General features: G+C 32.5%; 1 protein-coding gene across 1 annotated transcript in view; it reads right to left on the bottom strand.

The window, feature by feature from the left end:
- The window catches only part of LOC145279924 (importin-13-like), a 121,649-nt gene that overhangs the window by 45,671 nt on the left and 58,512 nt on the right, over nt 1-17,466 (bottom strand). The window contains exons 11-16 of the mRNA XM_080131491.1: nt 16,982-17,113; nt 14,787-14,867; nt 9,508-9,646; nt 5,735-5,784; nt 3,844-3,933; nt 2,316-2,463 (exon numbers count right to left, since the gene is read on the bottom strand). Coding sequence (XP_079987617.1) covers nt 2,316-2,463; nt 3,844-3,933; nt 5,735-5,784; nt 9,508-9,646; nt 14,787-14,867; nt 16,982-17,113 — 640 coding nt within the window. The remainder of the gene's footprint in view (nt 1-2,315; nt 2,464-3,843; nt 3,934-5,734; nt 5,785-9,507; nt 9,647-14,786; nt 14,868-16,981; nt 17,114-17,466) is intronic.

The raw sequence follows: 17,466 nt of genomic DNA, 5'->3' as shown, positions 1-17,466 counted from the left end.
CAATTGTCCAGATTGAATCTGATATACAAGATTGATCAAAGCTGATTGCTTCTGGACGTTTTTCCCAGCGCAATGCCGAGAATACGTCGTTTGAGTTTAGTTTCACTTTATTTATACTAAAAAGCCCGATCAACACGCGAGAAGCCAAAATAGCAATAATTTTGTAAAAATCGACGTGAATAAATCTATATGCTACGCGCTTTCCTAATTCCTAGATATTATTATATAGGACCTATATAAACAGTTTTAAGCGATAGTAACGAACCTGGGACCATGTGCGAGAAAAGCCTTTTGAAGACATACACAAAATGGTCACACCCATTTTGCCTTTTATATATATAGATTATATGGATCCAGATGAATCAGATGAAAAAAAAAAACAATATTATTGGTCAGCTGGAGAAAACTCATTAGGAAACTAGAACGGATCAGAACTAAAACATGAAAACAGAAATTGTTTAATGAAACATGTTTAAAAGAAAAAAATATTGCCCAAAAGTTGTCTGTTTATTTGTTCAAACTTCTCGAGGTTATCTGTCTATATTCTTAGAATTACATTACCCACCATACTTGGATAGATATATTTTATTTTGATTAAAGGGAGTACAATAAAATTGTTGAAGTCTACATCTATGTCAGATATCCATAAAAAGGAAATATGTCTTCCTTTATATATTATTTTTTATTTTATTTTTTTTTTTTTTTTTGGAATCCTTTGAGATGAGTATTCATCTTTTTGTGGACCGTTATCCTCATCTTCATAGTTGTTGTTGCTTCATCACGTTTCAAGTAACTCATCCTTTCGCCTTCTTCATGTGATTAATCACAATGGGATAAGAATGCTGAGTGTTGTAACTGCATCCCCAGTAATTACTACCTTCGATAGTTTTACTTTATTTATAACTTGAAATTAATAAAAATGGAATTCAGGGCCTGAAGCAGTAATACTGGGGGTCCTTCTTGATTCTCAGAAATGCTGGGTAATGCCTCTAGTTGACTAAAGTCTATGATTTTATCGAACATTACTTCAATAAATCTCACTGTACTTACCCGCCTCCCCATTAAATTTCTACTATATAAATTCTTGGGCTTAACCTCAATAATTGAATATTATAAAATGTGTGAAAAAAGTGAGAACAAGTGAAGCATGCATGGTCCCCCGTGAGTGCACAGTGAGCGAGACATAAAAAAAAATGACTAAGCTCAGCATTTGTCCCCCCCCCTCCATTTAGCCCCAAAAGTCCCCAAGGGACGTCAAATCCTGGTGAAAATTAACAAACGGTGCAGTTTTAGACCTTAACATATGTAAATATGAGTTCAACACCATGCAAAACTACTAAATAGGCATACACAGAAAACTTTGGACAAATATGGTAAAATAATCCCAAAAATGGAGCGTTTTTATTAGCCCTAAATTAGCACACCCAAGAGTTAGCATAGACAAACAAAATTATATAGAAATCAGTTAGTTATAACTTTTCAGAAAATTTTATCAAAATCCAAGGCATCAATTTTTTTTAATAAGCACAAAATGTCAATTTTAGTCATTTTAACCCTAAAGGCACCCCCAGGGTGGAAGGGGGGGGGGGGTAACCAAATTTTTCCCAGAAAACCTGTTCTGTTACTTTTTTACTTATATCATGTTTAATGTTTGTGCAAAATTTCAAAAAATTCCAAGGCATAGCTATTGAGAAAAGTGCAGACAGACGAACGGACGAACAGACAAGGGTGAATTTACAGGTCCACCCTCCTTTTGTCGAAGGACCAATAAAAAAAAGTAATAAAGTATTATGGCTGGAAACAGAAAGATATAAGAATCCTTATACAATCTCAAATAATAAGTCTTTCTACGAGTCTATTATATGAAGAGGAGTTGTCTGTGTGTGTGTCTGTATATCCAGCTAAAAGTGATAAACTACAAACAAATAACCACAAAGTTGAAATATTCTGGATAGGTGTTCCTTTGGATAAATAATATGTATAATTTAAAATTAATTATTTATTCTTTGGGAGTCAACTGAGTTTTTGTTGGGAGGGGCGGTTTTTCATCCATTTTTAATGTTATGAAATACTAATTTGGAAAAGAAATTGACTTTATTATATAAAGTAGAATTGTTTTTGTGTATGTATGTGTATATCTAGAGAAGAATGGACTAGATGAAGAAGGAAGAGGGAGAAGAAAAAGAGGGAGAGGAAAGAGAGAAAAATAGATAAACTGATAGAGGGGTAGATAAGTTTAAAAAGGTTATACTTCTGGCCCGGGCAACGCCAGGTAGCCTTGTTTGTTATAATATAAAATAGTAATATAAACGTACCGATCATTCCAAGTGTTGTGGTGATTAGAATTGGGTGATGGATAGGAACCTGAGGTAGGAAGTTTAAGAGAGAAGGCAGGTACATCTTTTCAGTCAGTTCTACTCTTTCGGCAATTGCTGTGTACAGGAAGAAAATGCCTTCAAATACCTGTGAAGAAATATAGCAGTACAGAAAAATGATAAATTGAACATTGTTTTACAGCAGATTAACCCTTTTCAGGTTATTTAATGCAGAATTTGATCATTTTATGTTTCAAGTTTTTTTTATATCTTCAAATATTTATTCATGGTGTTTGGTTTGATTGTTTTGTAGAGGAAAATTGCTTTTGTTTTTAGCTTTGCAGAACATGATTGAGTTTTGCAAATGGAAAAGAAACAACATCAATGCTTGGTGCATTTTAGGTCAGGAAGCCAATATCGATAATCTAAACAAAATTATAAAGTAAAATTACAGTGAATTTTTTTTTTGTATTTTATGAAGTTTAGGTGAATAATGGAAAAGGTCACCATTTCATTCATAATCCAATTCAGCCTAATCATTATCAGAAATTATCAAGCAAAAGAAATTTTATTTAGGCTAACATGATCGAAGGAAAAAAAAATGGAAATATACGTTAATCTAGATTAAGTATCACTAGGTCAGATAGAATGCTATTTGGGTTTGAATTTTAAAATTAGACAAGAAAAATTTGTTTTGGAATTTTCAATCCTTAGTGTGAGGTGATACAAAGAACACAATCATAAATTGCATAAGCTTTCAACCTAGTCATGGCTGATGGAACAAAGACAATCTACCCCCACAGATTAAATAAAGAGTTCTGTTCAAAATTCTGAGTTGCTGAGTTCAATAGAAATATCCCAGAGTTCCACAAGATACACCTGAAGAAGATCAGAGGTTACAATGGTCAAAACATTGTTAGAATAACATCGAAGATGAGAACAGTAATTTGAATAATCCAAACAATGTACATTACTGCTTGTAATCTATCACCAATAAAAATATGTAAAAAAAATTTTTTTCTAAATTAATGTTTTTTTTTTAAATTCTTTTTCTTAACAGGTATTGAATCAAATTTCTGTAACTTTAGTCATGAACCCCGTTCAGTCTTGAGAGACAACAGATACTTTCTGTAAAGGTGATTTGACATGTAATTGTGAAGCAAGAGTTGATCTAACCAGCGTGTAAATATGATGATGTCATATATTCACCTTGGAAACAAACAGAAATCCCCAACTTTGCAGTTTTTGAGAATATGGACTGGCCTGTTAATGGTTTTATATGTGGCTACGACTTTACACGGTTTGTTGTTCCTTTTTTTTATCAAAGTGACATAAGAAAAAGCGTCCTAATTGGCTACTTGCTTACTCGAACTCCTATAATACTATTTAATAATCTCTTTACTCCAACATATCACATGACCTGTGCAACCAATCACAGCTTAGTATGTCTCAGCCATCCTCTTTTTTACATTGTCACAGCAATAATTATCATGAAAAAAATAAAGGAGGTAACATCTTTTTGACTTACCTGCCATTCTTCTCCATTTTGTACTGAAGTAGTGAGCATTGACCAAAAATATGGCAGGAGAAAATTTTGTAGAATCGTAAAAGAATACATCTGAAAAAAAAAAATAACATAAAATAAAATCAATAACTAAACTGAATAAATGTGATTACCAAATTACAATAGATGATAAGATTGCATCACATTTACCTTGAAAATTAACATTTATTTATATGGAAGTTTTAAAAGCCAAAAGCAATGCAGAAAAGACCGGAATCATGGGAGTAAAGAAAAGAAAAATAAACAAACAAGTAGACAGGTATGTTTGAGTAGAGAAATGTCTAACTGTTTATTCATCCATCATTCCTCACCTCATTGTATAATTATCATGAAACCAAGTTGTTGGTATGTCCGGTGTATATAAAGTCCATTGCTGGTATGGAACTTTGATTAATTTCAGGAGAAAAATACTTCCCCTTTTCAAAAAAGAAAAAAGTATATTCAAGATGGCAAAGCATATTACCACTGTGATAGGGGCAAAGTTTAGGGCGGTGTCTGAGTGATAAAGTTGGGAAGTAAGATGTTTGTTCACATTATATTTGTTGTGTTTGTACTGTTGGAGAAATAGAGAGATGGAAGGAGTAGGTTTTAGCAGTTAATGAGGTGAATTGGGGCTATTTTCATTTGGAGGCACAAGTGCAATAATTTCATCAGAGCACTTTCCACAAAGTAATTATAAAACAATTGTGTGACAACGCAACAGATACTCTAGCTTAACAGACATATTAGAAATTCTTTTTTGCACCTCGTCCAAGAGGGAGGGGCTAGCAGTTGGTGAACCAGCCCAAATGTGGCAACAATACTTCATGCTCAAGCAAGTACAAACTATTAGGTGATGATCAAAAGTAACAAAACTGATAAAATGTGTTACATAATGAAGGTTGTGTTTGAATGGAAACGTCACTTAAGAGAGAGTTGACCCCAGGACGAAAGTCACAAAACCCTGTGACTTTTTGATTGTGTCACTTTATCTGGGGAAAACTTCAAGAAGGAAAGACATATTTAGAGTGCTATATCCGATGAATGGGGGAAAAATGTAACTGGTCATAGCAAAACGAGCTACCTATCTGAATTTTCTCTCTCCTTTTTTCATACACATACAAAAGTGACATTCATCCGTCTGAAGCTTTCTACAACTCATTTGTAATAAATCAGCATCCAAATATCCAGATGAGTAAGAACCACTTGTACAATGGTTTATACAAGTGAAAATATAACACATGCCCATAACACAAATACAGACAAACTCAACTTTTCTTTCTTTTTTTTTTTACAAGGTGGTCACTACTTATCAAGGCCCGGAAGCCACTCAGGGATAAGGGTTATTGCATGTACAGTACGTTAGTGTGGAGATTTAATAAAGTGGCTTTTATGGTTCTTGTATGGCAATCCTCTAGTTACAAACAAAATACCTACTTCTAATTTGTCATGAGACAATATGGAAGTAGTAAGCCTCAGAAAACTGTCAGGAGAATTCTCATGTTAGTGTACAGTCATGTCTAACCTGAGATAGCAAAACATATATTCAATTTTAATTACATCATTGTGTATCTTTATCTTTCTTCCAATTATACTTTGAAAAAATTTAATTTATTAGATGTTTTTAAATATAAAATTGATGTTTACAAAAATCTTCCAAAAGCTAAACCAAAATAACTTACAATATTTTCTGAATTCATCGTACTTGAAATTCAAGAAAACAAAAACAAGCAACAGCAGCTTAATCAAACTCGACTTTTAAGGTTAAAGACGAAGCTAAGAATCAAGATTAAATGGAGCCGACTAATCGACTGACAGATAGGGCCAGTGAGAGATGTGATATCCACATCTAAAAGAAGAAAAAAGCTAAACATACCATTGTGTCACCAATGTCATGCCGGTAACATCGGAACAGTTCTTTTTGATCTGGGAAAATAGAAAACATCACAATAAATTTTTCTATTAATATTTAAATCAGTGCAAAAGATTTTGCCAATTTAAAATTTTTTAATATTACGATCAGTGCAAAAGATAACAATAACAATCTTTACTCTCTATAACTTTCTGTCAACAAGCTTATAAATTACTCGCTTGTAAAATTCTTTAGGTTTTGGTGTAAAATATGAATAATTTGTACTCAACCTCCTTTTGTGATGTTAACCTAAGCCCATCAAAATAAGTGATAATCCGAGGGAACTAGGTTAGGAGAATATGTAGGATGGGCCAAGATTTCCTAACCAAATTTTCCTATATTTTTGGTCAGTAGTGTTGTGTGGGGACGAGTATTATCATAATGGAAGATTACTCCTTTTCTTTTGATTAAAGGGGATAAATTTTGGGTCAAAATGGCTGTGAATATTGTCAAAAAATAATGAATGATGCTTTAATAATCTGAAAGAAAGTTATAAATTAATCATGGTGATGTGTTTAAATAACAATATGCATAAAATAAATTATAATCTGATGTATTTGTACATTAATACACATAACAACCTTTATTTGTATGTATGTTATCCCCTTACAGGATGGAACAATAAAATTGTCACCCTAGAAAAGACAACATGATTGCATTTCCGTTTAATGAAAACAGTTTTTTTTTTTGTTTTTTTTTTTTGCAGACCACTTACTAGTTGTCCAGTTGTGTACAAATTCCAAGAGCAATAGGAGCCTTCAATCATGAAAGTGACACAGTGTTCAATGAGTGAGATTGAAAATACGCCGCTGTACAACTTATGCTCTCTACCAATCCAAGTTATAACAAGACCATTGCCAGCACCCTCAAAATGCAAATCTGGACGGTTCAACGCTTGAGTGTACAGCTCAGCCATGGTTATGGTCTTTGGTGTGATTTCAAGTGAGGGTCACATCATGCAACCTCACATCTTCGACGTCGGCTTGAAAGTTAACACCAAAGTGTACCTGGATGGGCTGAAGAGTGTGGTGATCCCTTGGTGCAATAAGGTGGCCGCTGGCGGACCTGGATGTGGCAGCAGGACTCAGGACCAGCTCACAAGTCCAAAGAGACCCAGCTTGGCTTCAGAAGAAGTGCTACAACTCTAACTGAACTCTCCTCCTCTTCCTCCCGATCTGAACCTGCTGGATTACTTCATTTGGTATAAACACTGAGAACATCACCAACATAACCTCCACAACACCAAAGCAAGTTTGATTGGCGCTATCTGCTGAGCTCTCGCTGGCACATGTGGAAAAGGCATGCTCTCAGTTCCAGACCCATATCCAGGTGGTGATTGAGGCTGGAGGGGGAACGACTCGCCTGTCGAGCATTTAGGGTTGTCGGAGATTTACTCCTGGTGGAGCTGGGTGCTATGTTCGAGTCATCTCAACAAGTTTTCCTTGACCTGGTGATTGGCCCAAAACATGTTACTTCTCAACGTCATACAATACAGTGAAAGATTAGTGAGGTTGCTCGGGTGTTCCCGTTGTGGGATCCTAGCAGAGGAAATGCCAGAATATGTGTTCTTCGAATACAGAGAACTCCAGCAGTACTGGGTGTATGTCAACAAGGTGACAGCTTGTATCGATTCCGAGCATCCTCGCACACTTGACACATCCTACATCATTCACCATGTCGACCTGCCATAAGACAGAGTGATGAATTGTTTCTCGCAATGCTAGCCGTAACAATGGTGGTCTGGACATCATGACTAAATGAAAAGCATGGGGTTGAATCTTTTGTTAATCAGGATTTGATTGCCTTCTTCAAGTATCAACTAAAGATTAAGATCAGATGTTATAGGAAAAGATTACATCCCGCAGCCTGTGACAAAAGATGGATCAAAATAGTGAGCTTGTGTGTACAAAGAGGTGCCAAGTTGGAGTATGGGTTCCCTGCCTGAGCATGGCGCATACAGTTCCAGGTTCTATCAGACCCCAGGTCTCTTGAGGTAAGCCCTTTGTCTAGTTTAGGTTCTTAGCTAGTCAAATGAATGCGCCCCCCCCTCTCCCTCAAATAGAAAACCTCTAAGATGTCCACACTTCAGCTTTTCTTTTCATCCTTGACCACCCCACTAATGGATCTCATCTCGAAGCGACATAAACTACCCTTCAACTCCTCACTCCATTTTTTTTGTCTTTGTTCCCGTCTTGAATACAGTCTCATTTAAAGATTGACCTGCTTATTTTCAGGCCCCATCAAGCTGGAAAACACTGGGCAGTCTATCATCTAAAAAGGATTGGGAGAGCTTTACTAATACTTTTTGTTTGGTCTTTGGACTTTTTTCCCCTAACCCACACCAATGAAATTTTGTTTTAATAAACGGTTTTTATAAAATTCTAATTTTTACATAAATTATATTTATATATTTTACTTAAAAAAGAAAAACTAAAAAAAAAATTTGATTTGGGAATCTTAAGTAGGACGACCCCTGGTGTGTTTGTGAAGTTATGGTGAATGAGAACTCTAGCCAGGATTAGTGTGGACCAATCAAAGGTACAGTGACAAGAATGACAATAGACTCCCCCCCACATCCCCACTATTTTGATTGGCCTTGTGCCTAATTATGTTTTATTAAACTTTTGTTTTGCAAAATAAAATATATATATATCAATTATAATTTGAACTTAATTAAATCTTAATTTAGGAACTCAAATTATTGACAGTGAAATTTATGTCAGCACGATTTGCAAACAACTTATTGTTACTTAAAATATTTTAATAAAAAAAACAAAAAACAGTGCTTCTACACTATTGGGACGAGATTTTGTAGTCAATAAATGGAGTTTTCAAATAAAAAAACAATGGTTTCTATCGACTTTTACAAATGTTACAATGGTAGCTTCCAAATTATGCAGTTGGAATTACCTGAAAATTACTAAATTATTAAAAAAAAACTTTGTGTTAGCAGGTAAAAAATTGTCGCCATCTTGTTTAAATCAAAACAGAAAATTATCTCTCTTTTGAACGCTCCTTATGATCGTTTTCATCAAATTCTATTTTTTATTTTCTTTAATAAATAATTTTCTACTTTATCGATTTTCGTAAGTTTTGGATATAATCATCTTAAAAATACAAGGAATACATAGATACCATTATTTTATGTGAAATTCAGTTTTGTGATTTCATTCCAATTGTGTAGAAGCGCCCAAAAAACAATTATTAAAAACAGGAACTGATAACTAAAATGTCTGATTTTTATAAATAAATGCTTTTTTTTGGTATTATTTTATTTATTTTTATTTTTTGATCTATCGAGAGTTTCATTTTATTTTTCACAATTGTTCCATCCAATATCTGAAATATATTTTCTCTGTTTATAAATAAGATTGATGACATTGCAGAAAGCAACCAAGATATAAGTCTGCAATTATAAGTTGTTTTTTTTTCTCTAGCAAGACACTATAAATGACAAACCTCCATTCTTTCATCAATATTTGACAAAAATGAAAAGCCACTCGGCTATCAACAAATTTATAGTCTGAATTTGCATATCTGTCTCCTGATATAAAGCACATCAGCTCACATATGCATTTTTTTTTTTCAATATGCAAATGATTGAATGAACATGAAAAGCATTGTTTGTTATTTTCTTCCAAGTAAATGACTTAAATATATTTGTATAGTTTAATAAAAGTTCTTTTTTTTTTTTTTTTTTTTTTGGAGTGGGGGTAAGAAACGGCCAAATACTTTACCTGGGGACCATGATCTGTATTCCGAGTCTGGAGGATACTGTACTTTCTTCAAAAGAATTTCTGCTAATTTACTATAAATTTCAATAAATATTGGCATCAAAGTTGCCTTGCGATTGACTCCAGCTTCAATTAATTCATCCTAAAAAGAAAAAGAAAATTCAAATATATATATATATATATATATATATATATATATATATACACTGGCGAAGCGGTCGTGGATTTAATACTGAAAGATAAAACCCATTCTGGAATAACAATTGAAATCATTGAAAACCTTTTCATTGATTTAATAATCGGAAAAGATATTTTAAAAAAATATAAAAAAGTAACACTTAAATTCGACGGTCCTAGAGACAAACTTATAATTGGAGCTATAAACACGAATAATTTTTTTCCTACCATAAACGTTCCACCCCCTCCTCTCTTTTCTAATCTTTCTCCTCATACTACTCCTATTGCGACAAAATCCCGACGTTACACTTTTGCCGCCAACAAATTCATAAAAGAAGAGACTGCTAGAATGTTGAAAGAAGGCATAATTGAACCTTCGATATCTCCGTGGCGAGCGCAAGTTCTTGTAACTTCGAATGAGAATCATAAGAAAAGAATGGTAGTCGACTACAGCGATACCATTAATAGATTCACGGAACTAGACGCTTACCCATTGCCTAATATCAATAAGATGGTAGACGACATCGCTCAATATAACATCTTCTCTACTCTCGATCCTTTCAAGAGCGTACGTGTATTTTACAGTTAATAAAATTGAAGTGAATAGTATCAGTAAGTAAAGAATTGCCTTTTAGAAAGGTTTTATTAACACGAAGATTTTTTTTTTTTTTTTTTTTACTGGTTGCCTATTATATTTGAGTTTGAATCTGGCTGACATTTCTGTATATATTTCCCAAACTGACTGTAAAAACTTCAGAGAAACTTTCTTTTACTTCTAACTTAAGATTTTCCTTCTCGGTCGTTAGATGTTCGAGTTTTTGACAAAACGTATTTATGGGTAAATCCCGTAAAACTTAATTGTTGCCTGAAATCTGTTTCAAAACGGTTTCCTGTGTTTATTATTTTTTAGTGAAATCTGATTTTCTTCAAGATCAGACGATTGATTTTTGTCTTCCTCATGACCAATGTTTTCATTAGTAGAAGGTTCAAATAAAGTCTCTGAAGTAGTAGGATTATTATTAGAGTTTTCTTCATTTGATGAGTTTGGAGCTAAGTCTCGAACGTTGACAGTGGTTTCAGTACCAGAAGGTAGTTGAACATAAGCGTAGTGGGGGTTGACATCTATTAGGGTGGCAGGTGTTACAGGAGGGTCATGTTTACTTGTTTTAGTGTGGTTTCTAATATATATTGGGCCTGGTTTAACCCAAGAAGGAATTGAAATTCCGGAAGCAGATTTACGACTATATTTAAATAGTCTATCATGGGGAGTCATATTAGTGGCAGTACAAAGTAATGATCTAATTGAATGAAGTGCGTCCGGTAGTATGTCTTCCCAATAAGGTAGTTTCATTTGATTAGAATGTAATGTTGTTTGAATGGCCTTCCATAAGGTACCGTTGAGTTTTTCAATCTGTCCATTACCTTCAGGATGATACCTACTTGTTTTAGAAGTAGCAATTCCTTTTTTGTGTAAAAAATCCTTTATTTCTCTTGCTAAGAAATCAGAAGCACGGTCAGTATGTATCATGTCAGGCAAACCAAAAATTGAAAAGAGTTTGTAGCACTCTCCCATTAACTAGAGAACAACATCTTAAATCGGATGACCAAGCGTTTATGTGCTTTCGACTAGCCTCTCATCACTGCTTTGGTAGCATACGCTGTTATAAGGGACTGCTTCATCTCTTCTGCATCTGCATTCTGCTCCATACTAAATTGCCTGTATATGGCCAGAGGTCCACCTCACAATCTCAATGACAGGACGCCCTCAACATTTTTCATAGAGCAAAGCTCACACACGTCCCACATTTTCGATCCACTCGGTAATATGCATATCAGCTGTAGCACCACTAAATTCCGGAATCAACTAGATATAAAAATTTTGCTCCCTATTGCCGAAAGGTAGTATAAATTCGAAATAGCTTTTAGTTTGAAAATTGATTTCAGTGGAGTTTTAAAGTTGTGTTCTGTCCCGCCTACAATCTTTTGGGTCAGCTTCAATAATCTTGATAATACATACTTCCGTTCACATAACACGCTGTCTTTCCTTTTACCCATTCTTTTATGCGGCTTGCATAAACTAATTTGCACACATGATCGTCAAATATGAAAGCGACATCGCCATTTTAGCTTTTTTTTCCTTAAGCGAATGAACACGACACCTACGCTAATCAGGTAAGCTACGATTTCCCCTACAATGTGCTAGTGAAAATATTAAATAACGTGAAGTATCAATTAGATTCGGGATTAGACTTATTGAATATATGGAAGAAATTAAATAAACCCACCATACTAAAGTCTTGTACAATAGCCAGAACGGTGACTAGGGCGAAAATAAATCTTGAAGGTGAATTAATCACTAATGTTACATTTAACGGTACGACAAAGAAATTAAAACAAAATCTTTTAGTACCGCGTTCAAACCTATTTTTAAAAAATCTTCGTGTTAATAAAACCTTTCTAAAAGGCAATTCTTTACTAACTGATACTATTCACTTCATACACACACACACACACACACACATATATAATAGAAAAATCTTATTGACAATTCAAATACTCCAAAAAAAACATTAAAAACCTGTAAAGACGTTATATAGAATTTTTAATTATCCGACAAAGAGTACAGATAAACTTGAAAGACCTTATTCCACAGAGTTTTAAAAAAAATGCAATTCTTCTCATCAGAGGAAAGAGGTTTGCAAAATATACAATAAATTTTGCAGATTAATGCATTAAAAGAAACTACAAATATGAATTGAATCATGTCTGCATAAAAATGTTTTTACAGTTAGCGAAAGTTTATAAAGCTTCATAATGATTATGAAAACATAAACCAGGAAAAAAGTACAAGTATAAAAAGATATGGTAAAAATCCATTGACTAAGGAGGTAAAATCCAGGAAGAACAGGATAAATCCTATAAAGTCCATTGATAACCTGTAAGAACAGGAAATAGAAATACAAATGTCCAGGGAAAGTTTAAGCTTCCAGAAAATTCAAGTTTTTTAAAAAATAAGTTTTTAAAAATGTACAGGAAAAAGCAATATGGAGATAGGAAATAGCGAATGGAAAAGGTGAAATGAAAACTCAAGGAAGATTGAAATTAAAATTGAGAAATGGGGAGTAAGAAAAAGAAAGGAAAAAAGAGAAGAGAAAGAAAAATAGATATAGTGGAGAGAAAAAAAAGAGGGAAAGAGGCAGATGAAAGACAAATGTTGTCAATCTATTTTTAGAACATATAAATATAGGTCAGGTGAGGTTATTGTGGCCCAGACAGAAAGATAATTATGTGGAAGTGATAATTCAAATTTATTTATTTATTTAATATATATATATATATATATATATATATATATATAATTTATACAATCAGAAAAAACAACACCTTTTATTTAGTAGTACACAATTTTTGTTTTTATTATTTTTTTATGACATGTTATTATATATTTTTTCTTAGTCTGACAGCTGTTTCGAAGGGTAAAAGGACAAACGGTTGTTTTAATTATAACATACCGAATTTTCATTATTTACTGTTCTCTTCGGAGACAATTAAAATCAATTAATTACAGTCAAAAAATTGTTTTTAAAACTCACATGGGGATGGAATTTCTTTATCGAGGTTGCCATCTTTAAAAATTTTCCATGGGTTTTTTATAGATCTATATTTTCTTTTTGTTAGCCTTATTTTCGTATTTTTTGGTTTTTTAATTTCTTTCCAATTTATGTATCTAATATCAATTATGTTAATTCTGCATTCTTATTTTGTTTCTTCTTAATTGTCTCCGAAGAGAACGGTAAATAATGAAAATTCGGTATGTTATAATTAAAACAACCGTTTGTCCTTTTACCCTTCGAAACAGCTGTCAGACTAAGAAAAAATATATAATAACATGTCATAAAAAAATAATAAAAACAAAAATTGTGTACTACTAAATAAAAGGTGTTGTTTTTTCTGATTGTATAAATTATATTGCTCTGAATTCTCATCGAGCTAAACCGAGGTTAATATTGGTACAATAATCAATATAATACCATTTAAAAGGTATTAAAATTGATTGTTAAAAAATCCACATATATATATATATATATATATATATATAATTTAATAATTATTATAGTAAAAAAATAATTATGACAGCCCCTTTAAGAAATTCGTTTCTTATCGTTGAGCACTTTCAGTTGAATTAAAAAGTCGGTCAACTTAGCTCTTATGCATAGATCGTATAACGATTAGATCACTCTCTGACTGATGTAAATGAACATTTAAAATGAAAATGTTTAAATTCGACGTTATTTCACGCGGTTAATGGTAGCCGAATGGATTAGGTCTTCGCTAAACCGAGCCAGAAATGTCTCGTGATGCGGGGTTCGAATCGTTCGACTGGTATTAATCGTGACACCCTGCACTGAAGATTACCAAAAGGATGAAACTAGTGTCTGTAGGTATTTAATAATTATTATAGTAAAAAAATAATTATATATATATATATATATATATATATATATATATATATATATATATATAGTATTCTAAGTAATTTTGTTTATAGAAATTGGATAACAATCCTATGAAATTTATTGTGTTCATATAGAAATGCTAAATAACAAATAGAATGGTATACTTATCGAGTTCCAGAAAAACACTTGCTCCAGGATGGGTAAAATGAATTTCCACAAACAGAACAGTTTTGCACCACTTTTATATTTCCTTATGAAAATTAAAATCAAGATTTTTTTTAAAAACTTTTGTTCACTCCAAACATAATGCCACTGAGACATAAGAAGCTACTATAAATTAAGGGCATCCTAATTGGAGTTGGGCAACAAGACGCTTGTTCACATTACATTTAAATTTCTGCATGTTAGTATGGTCAGAGAAACAGGAAGAAGGAAGGGAATTCCAAAGCTTAGCAGTTCAAGAAAAAAGCTATTAGAGTAGAAAGTCTAATATAAAACTCTGCAATGTTTGTCCATCAAAACAGTTTATTATTAAAATTTATGTCCGTTCAAGAATGATCAAACAAGAGAGAAAGAGAGAAAAAAGGGCATCTTTAGCAACCAAGGAAGATATGAACATTTAATTTAATTATAAAAATAAATATCTACCTGAATTGAGTACCAAAAATTGAAAGTTATTTGACTGGAAGTTTCATCAACTGGATAATAACCTGGCAACCCTGTACATGCCTAAAATAATAGAAAAATAATATTTTTTAAAGAATTCATTAGTATTTAGAAAAAAAATTAATAGTGTTATTCATAGGATTTGAACATAGACTTCAGTGATTCTGAAACTTCTTTTACACTGATCGAATAAATAATTTTAAGAGTTGCTTTTTTTTTTTTTTAATCCATTTACTTTCTTCAATAAAAACCTTACCAGAGAGAGGTTAGTTTGGAAGCCAATTTCTTAAAGCGATCCAACACATGCTAGCGTTTAAAATGCACGTTAAAACAAATGATACAATGATGATGAGGAATTATTTTATTTTATTTGCAGACTGTTATCCTCATCTTCATAGTTGCTGTTGTTTCACCATGTTTTGACCAACTTATCCTCTGGCCTTTTTCAGTAGGAATTACTGGGGATACAATTACAAAACTCAGCATCCCTATCCTGTCGTGGTTAACCACCTGAAGAAGGCCAGAGGATAAGTTGGTCAAAACGTAGTGAAATAACAACAACTACGAATGTGAAGATAACAGTCTGGAAATAAGTAAATAAATACACAAATTACGGGTTTGTCAAAAAACAAATATATAGCAAATAAATGTTACCAAAGGCAAGATAAGTTACTTTTCTACCAAACTGGATATATTTTTCGTGTTTTTATTAAATGTAACATGTTTATTCAGCTCGAAAACCATACAATGTTTACCAATGTATTGGAAAATTCAAGATGGCGTCTGACTCCCTCTTTAACACAGTAAGTTTGGGAAAAGGTGTTATAAATAAAAAAAAACTGGATAAAATACTGTTAAAAACATAGGTTAACATATTCAGCGGGGTTTTAATAGTATTTTGTCTAGTTTTTTTATTTATAACACCTTTTCCCAAACTTACCGTGTTAAAGAGGGAGTGAGGCGCCATCTTGAATTTTCCAATACATCGGTAAACACTGTATGTTTTTCGAGCTGAATAAACATGTTACATTTAATAAAAACACGAAAAATATATCCAGTTTGGTAGAAAAGTAACTTATCTTGCCTTTGGTAACATTTATTTGTTATATATTTGTTTTTTGACAAACCTGTAATTTGTGTATTTATTTACTTATTTCCAGACTGTTATCTTCACATTCGTAGTTGTTGTTATTTCACTACGTTTTGACCAACTTATCCTCTGGCCTTCTTCAGGTGGTTAACCACGACAGGATAGGGATGCTGAGTCTTGTAATTTGTTATATATTTGTTTTTTGACAACTTTTTCGAATCAATGTGTACAGTAATACAAACCCCAAATTACTTATCTCAAAGGATTCCAATAAAAAAAATAATATATGATGATGTCTAATTGAGACAAGATTCACGGTTTTCTAAAACATTTGTTTCAATCGACCACAAAGGTTCAAGCAAAAATGATTATCTAGTTTACTTCACAAATTTTTTAAACAGTCATTTACTGAATTTTATTTAGGAAATATTTTTTAGATAAGGATTGATAATTTGGATTATTTCGACTAATATTCTCACCTTGTTTATTATTTTCACATTTTGGCCAACATAACTTCCAACCTTATCTGGGTACATCTTGCTGAACCCAGGAATCTATACAGAATTTCAAACTGAATCCTTTATTTGATCCATGGGGTAGATTGTTCTCATTCCATCATCCAAGACCAGTTATAAGTAATTTTTATTCCATTTTCAATTATTATTGTCTGTAATGAGGATTGAATCTTCAACCTCCATTAGAGTGTCACTTAGAACTGATTGTCATTCAATGCCTTTATTTAATAAATCGGTTCTCAAATTCAACAAAGATTTCCCTGAGATTGACTATTAGGCTTTTAAGTTCAAACGAATGAACCCAAAGAAAGTCGGAAATGACATTGACTGAAATGTTGTGAAAATAAAAATCATGATAAGTATAGTTGTCTGAATAATTTATTGATTTAAACTAAAATATAACAAATAGATTTCTTCAGACAAGATTCACAAATTAACATTTTTTTCACTCTCCACCAAAATCTTGATAGATAAAATAATGATAAACATAGTTTCACAATTGCAAATAAAAGCAGAAAGATTCCCAAGCAGCACCAGATAGGTAGAGCTAGTTTTGAATGAAGTCAACTTACCATCACCATGTAGACAAGATTAAGAGAATTCTTCCGCTGATCTTCATCTGATGAAACACAAGAATTCAGAATCAACTTAGAGTGAGTTTCAGCAACTGCTATGACCAGCTGACAAATCGGGGCACATTCCTCCTGAAAATCCAAAATCGAACACTTGATCTATTTTTTTATACAAAATCAAACACTTGGTCAATTTTTTTAATGCAAAACACTTGATCAAATTATTTTAATACAAAATAAAACACTTGATCAATTTTTTTTTTAATACAAAATCTGTTCAAACGGGAATCTATAAAACTTTTGATAGTTTTTTCAATGATGTAATACATTAGAATGAATTTTTTTATTCAAATGTATCACATCATTTATAAATAACAAGAGAAATATTATAATACTTTATAAGGATCAAAAAAATATTGAGGACTTTACATGTACAAAGTTCTGTCTTTATTCAGCTCATTTTCAGAATTGATTTCTGAACAATT

The sequence above is a fragment of the Euprymna scolopes genome, chromosome 7 (genome assembly GCF_053919585.1).
Source record: "Euprymna scolopes isolate OS-2025 chromosome 7, ASM5391958v1, whole genome shotgun sequence".
Lineage (NCBI taxonomy): Eukaryota > Metazoa > Mollusca > Cephalopoda > Sepiida > Sepiolidae > Euprymna > Euprymna scolopes.
This window is presented reverse-complemented; position numbering and strand designations above follow the sequence as displayed.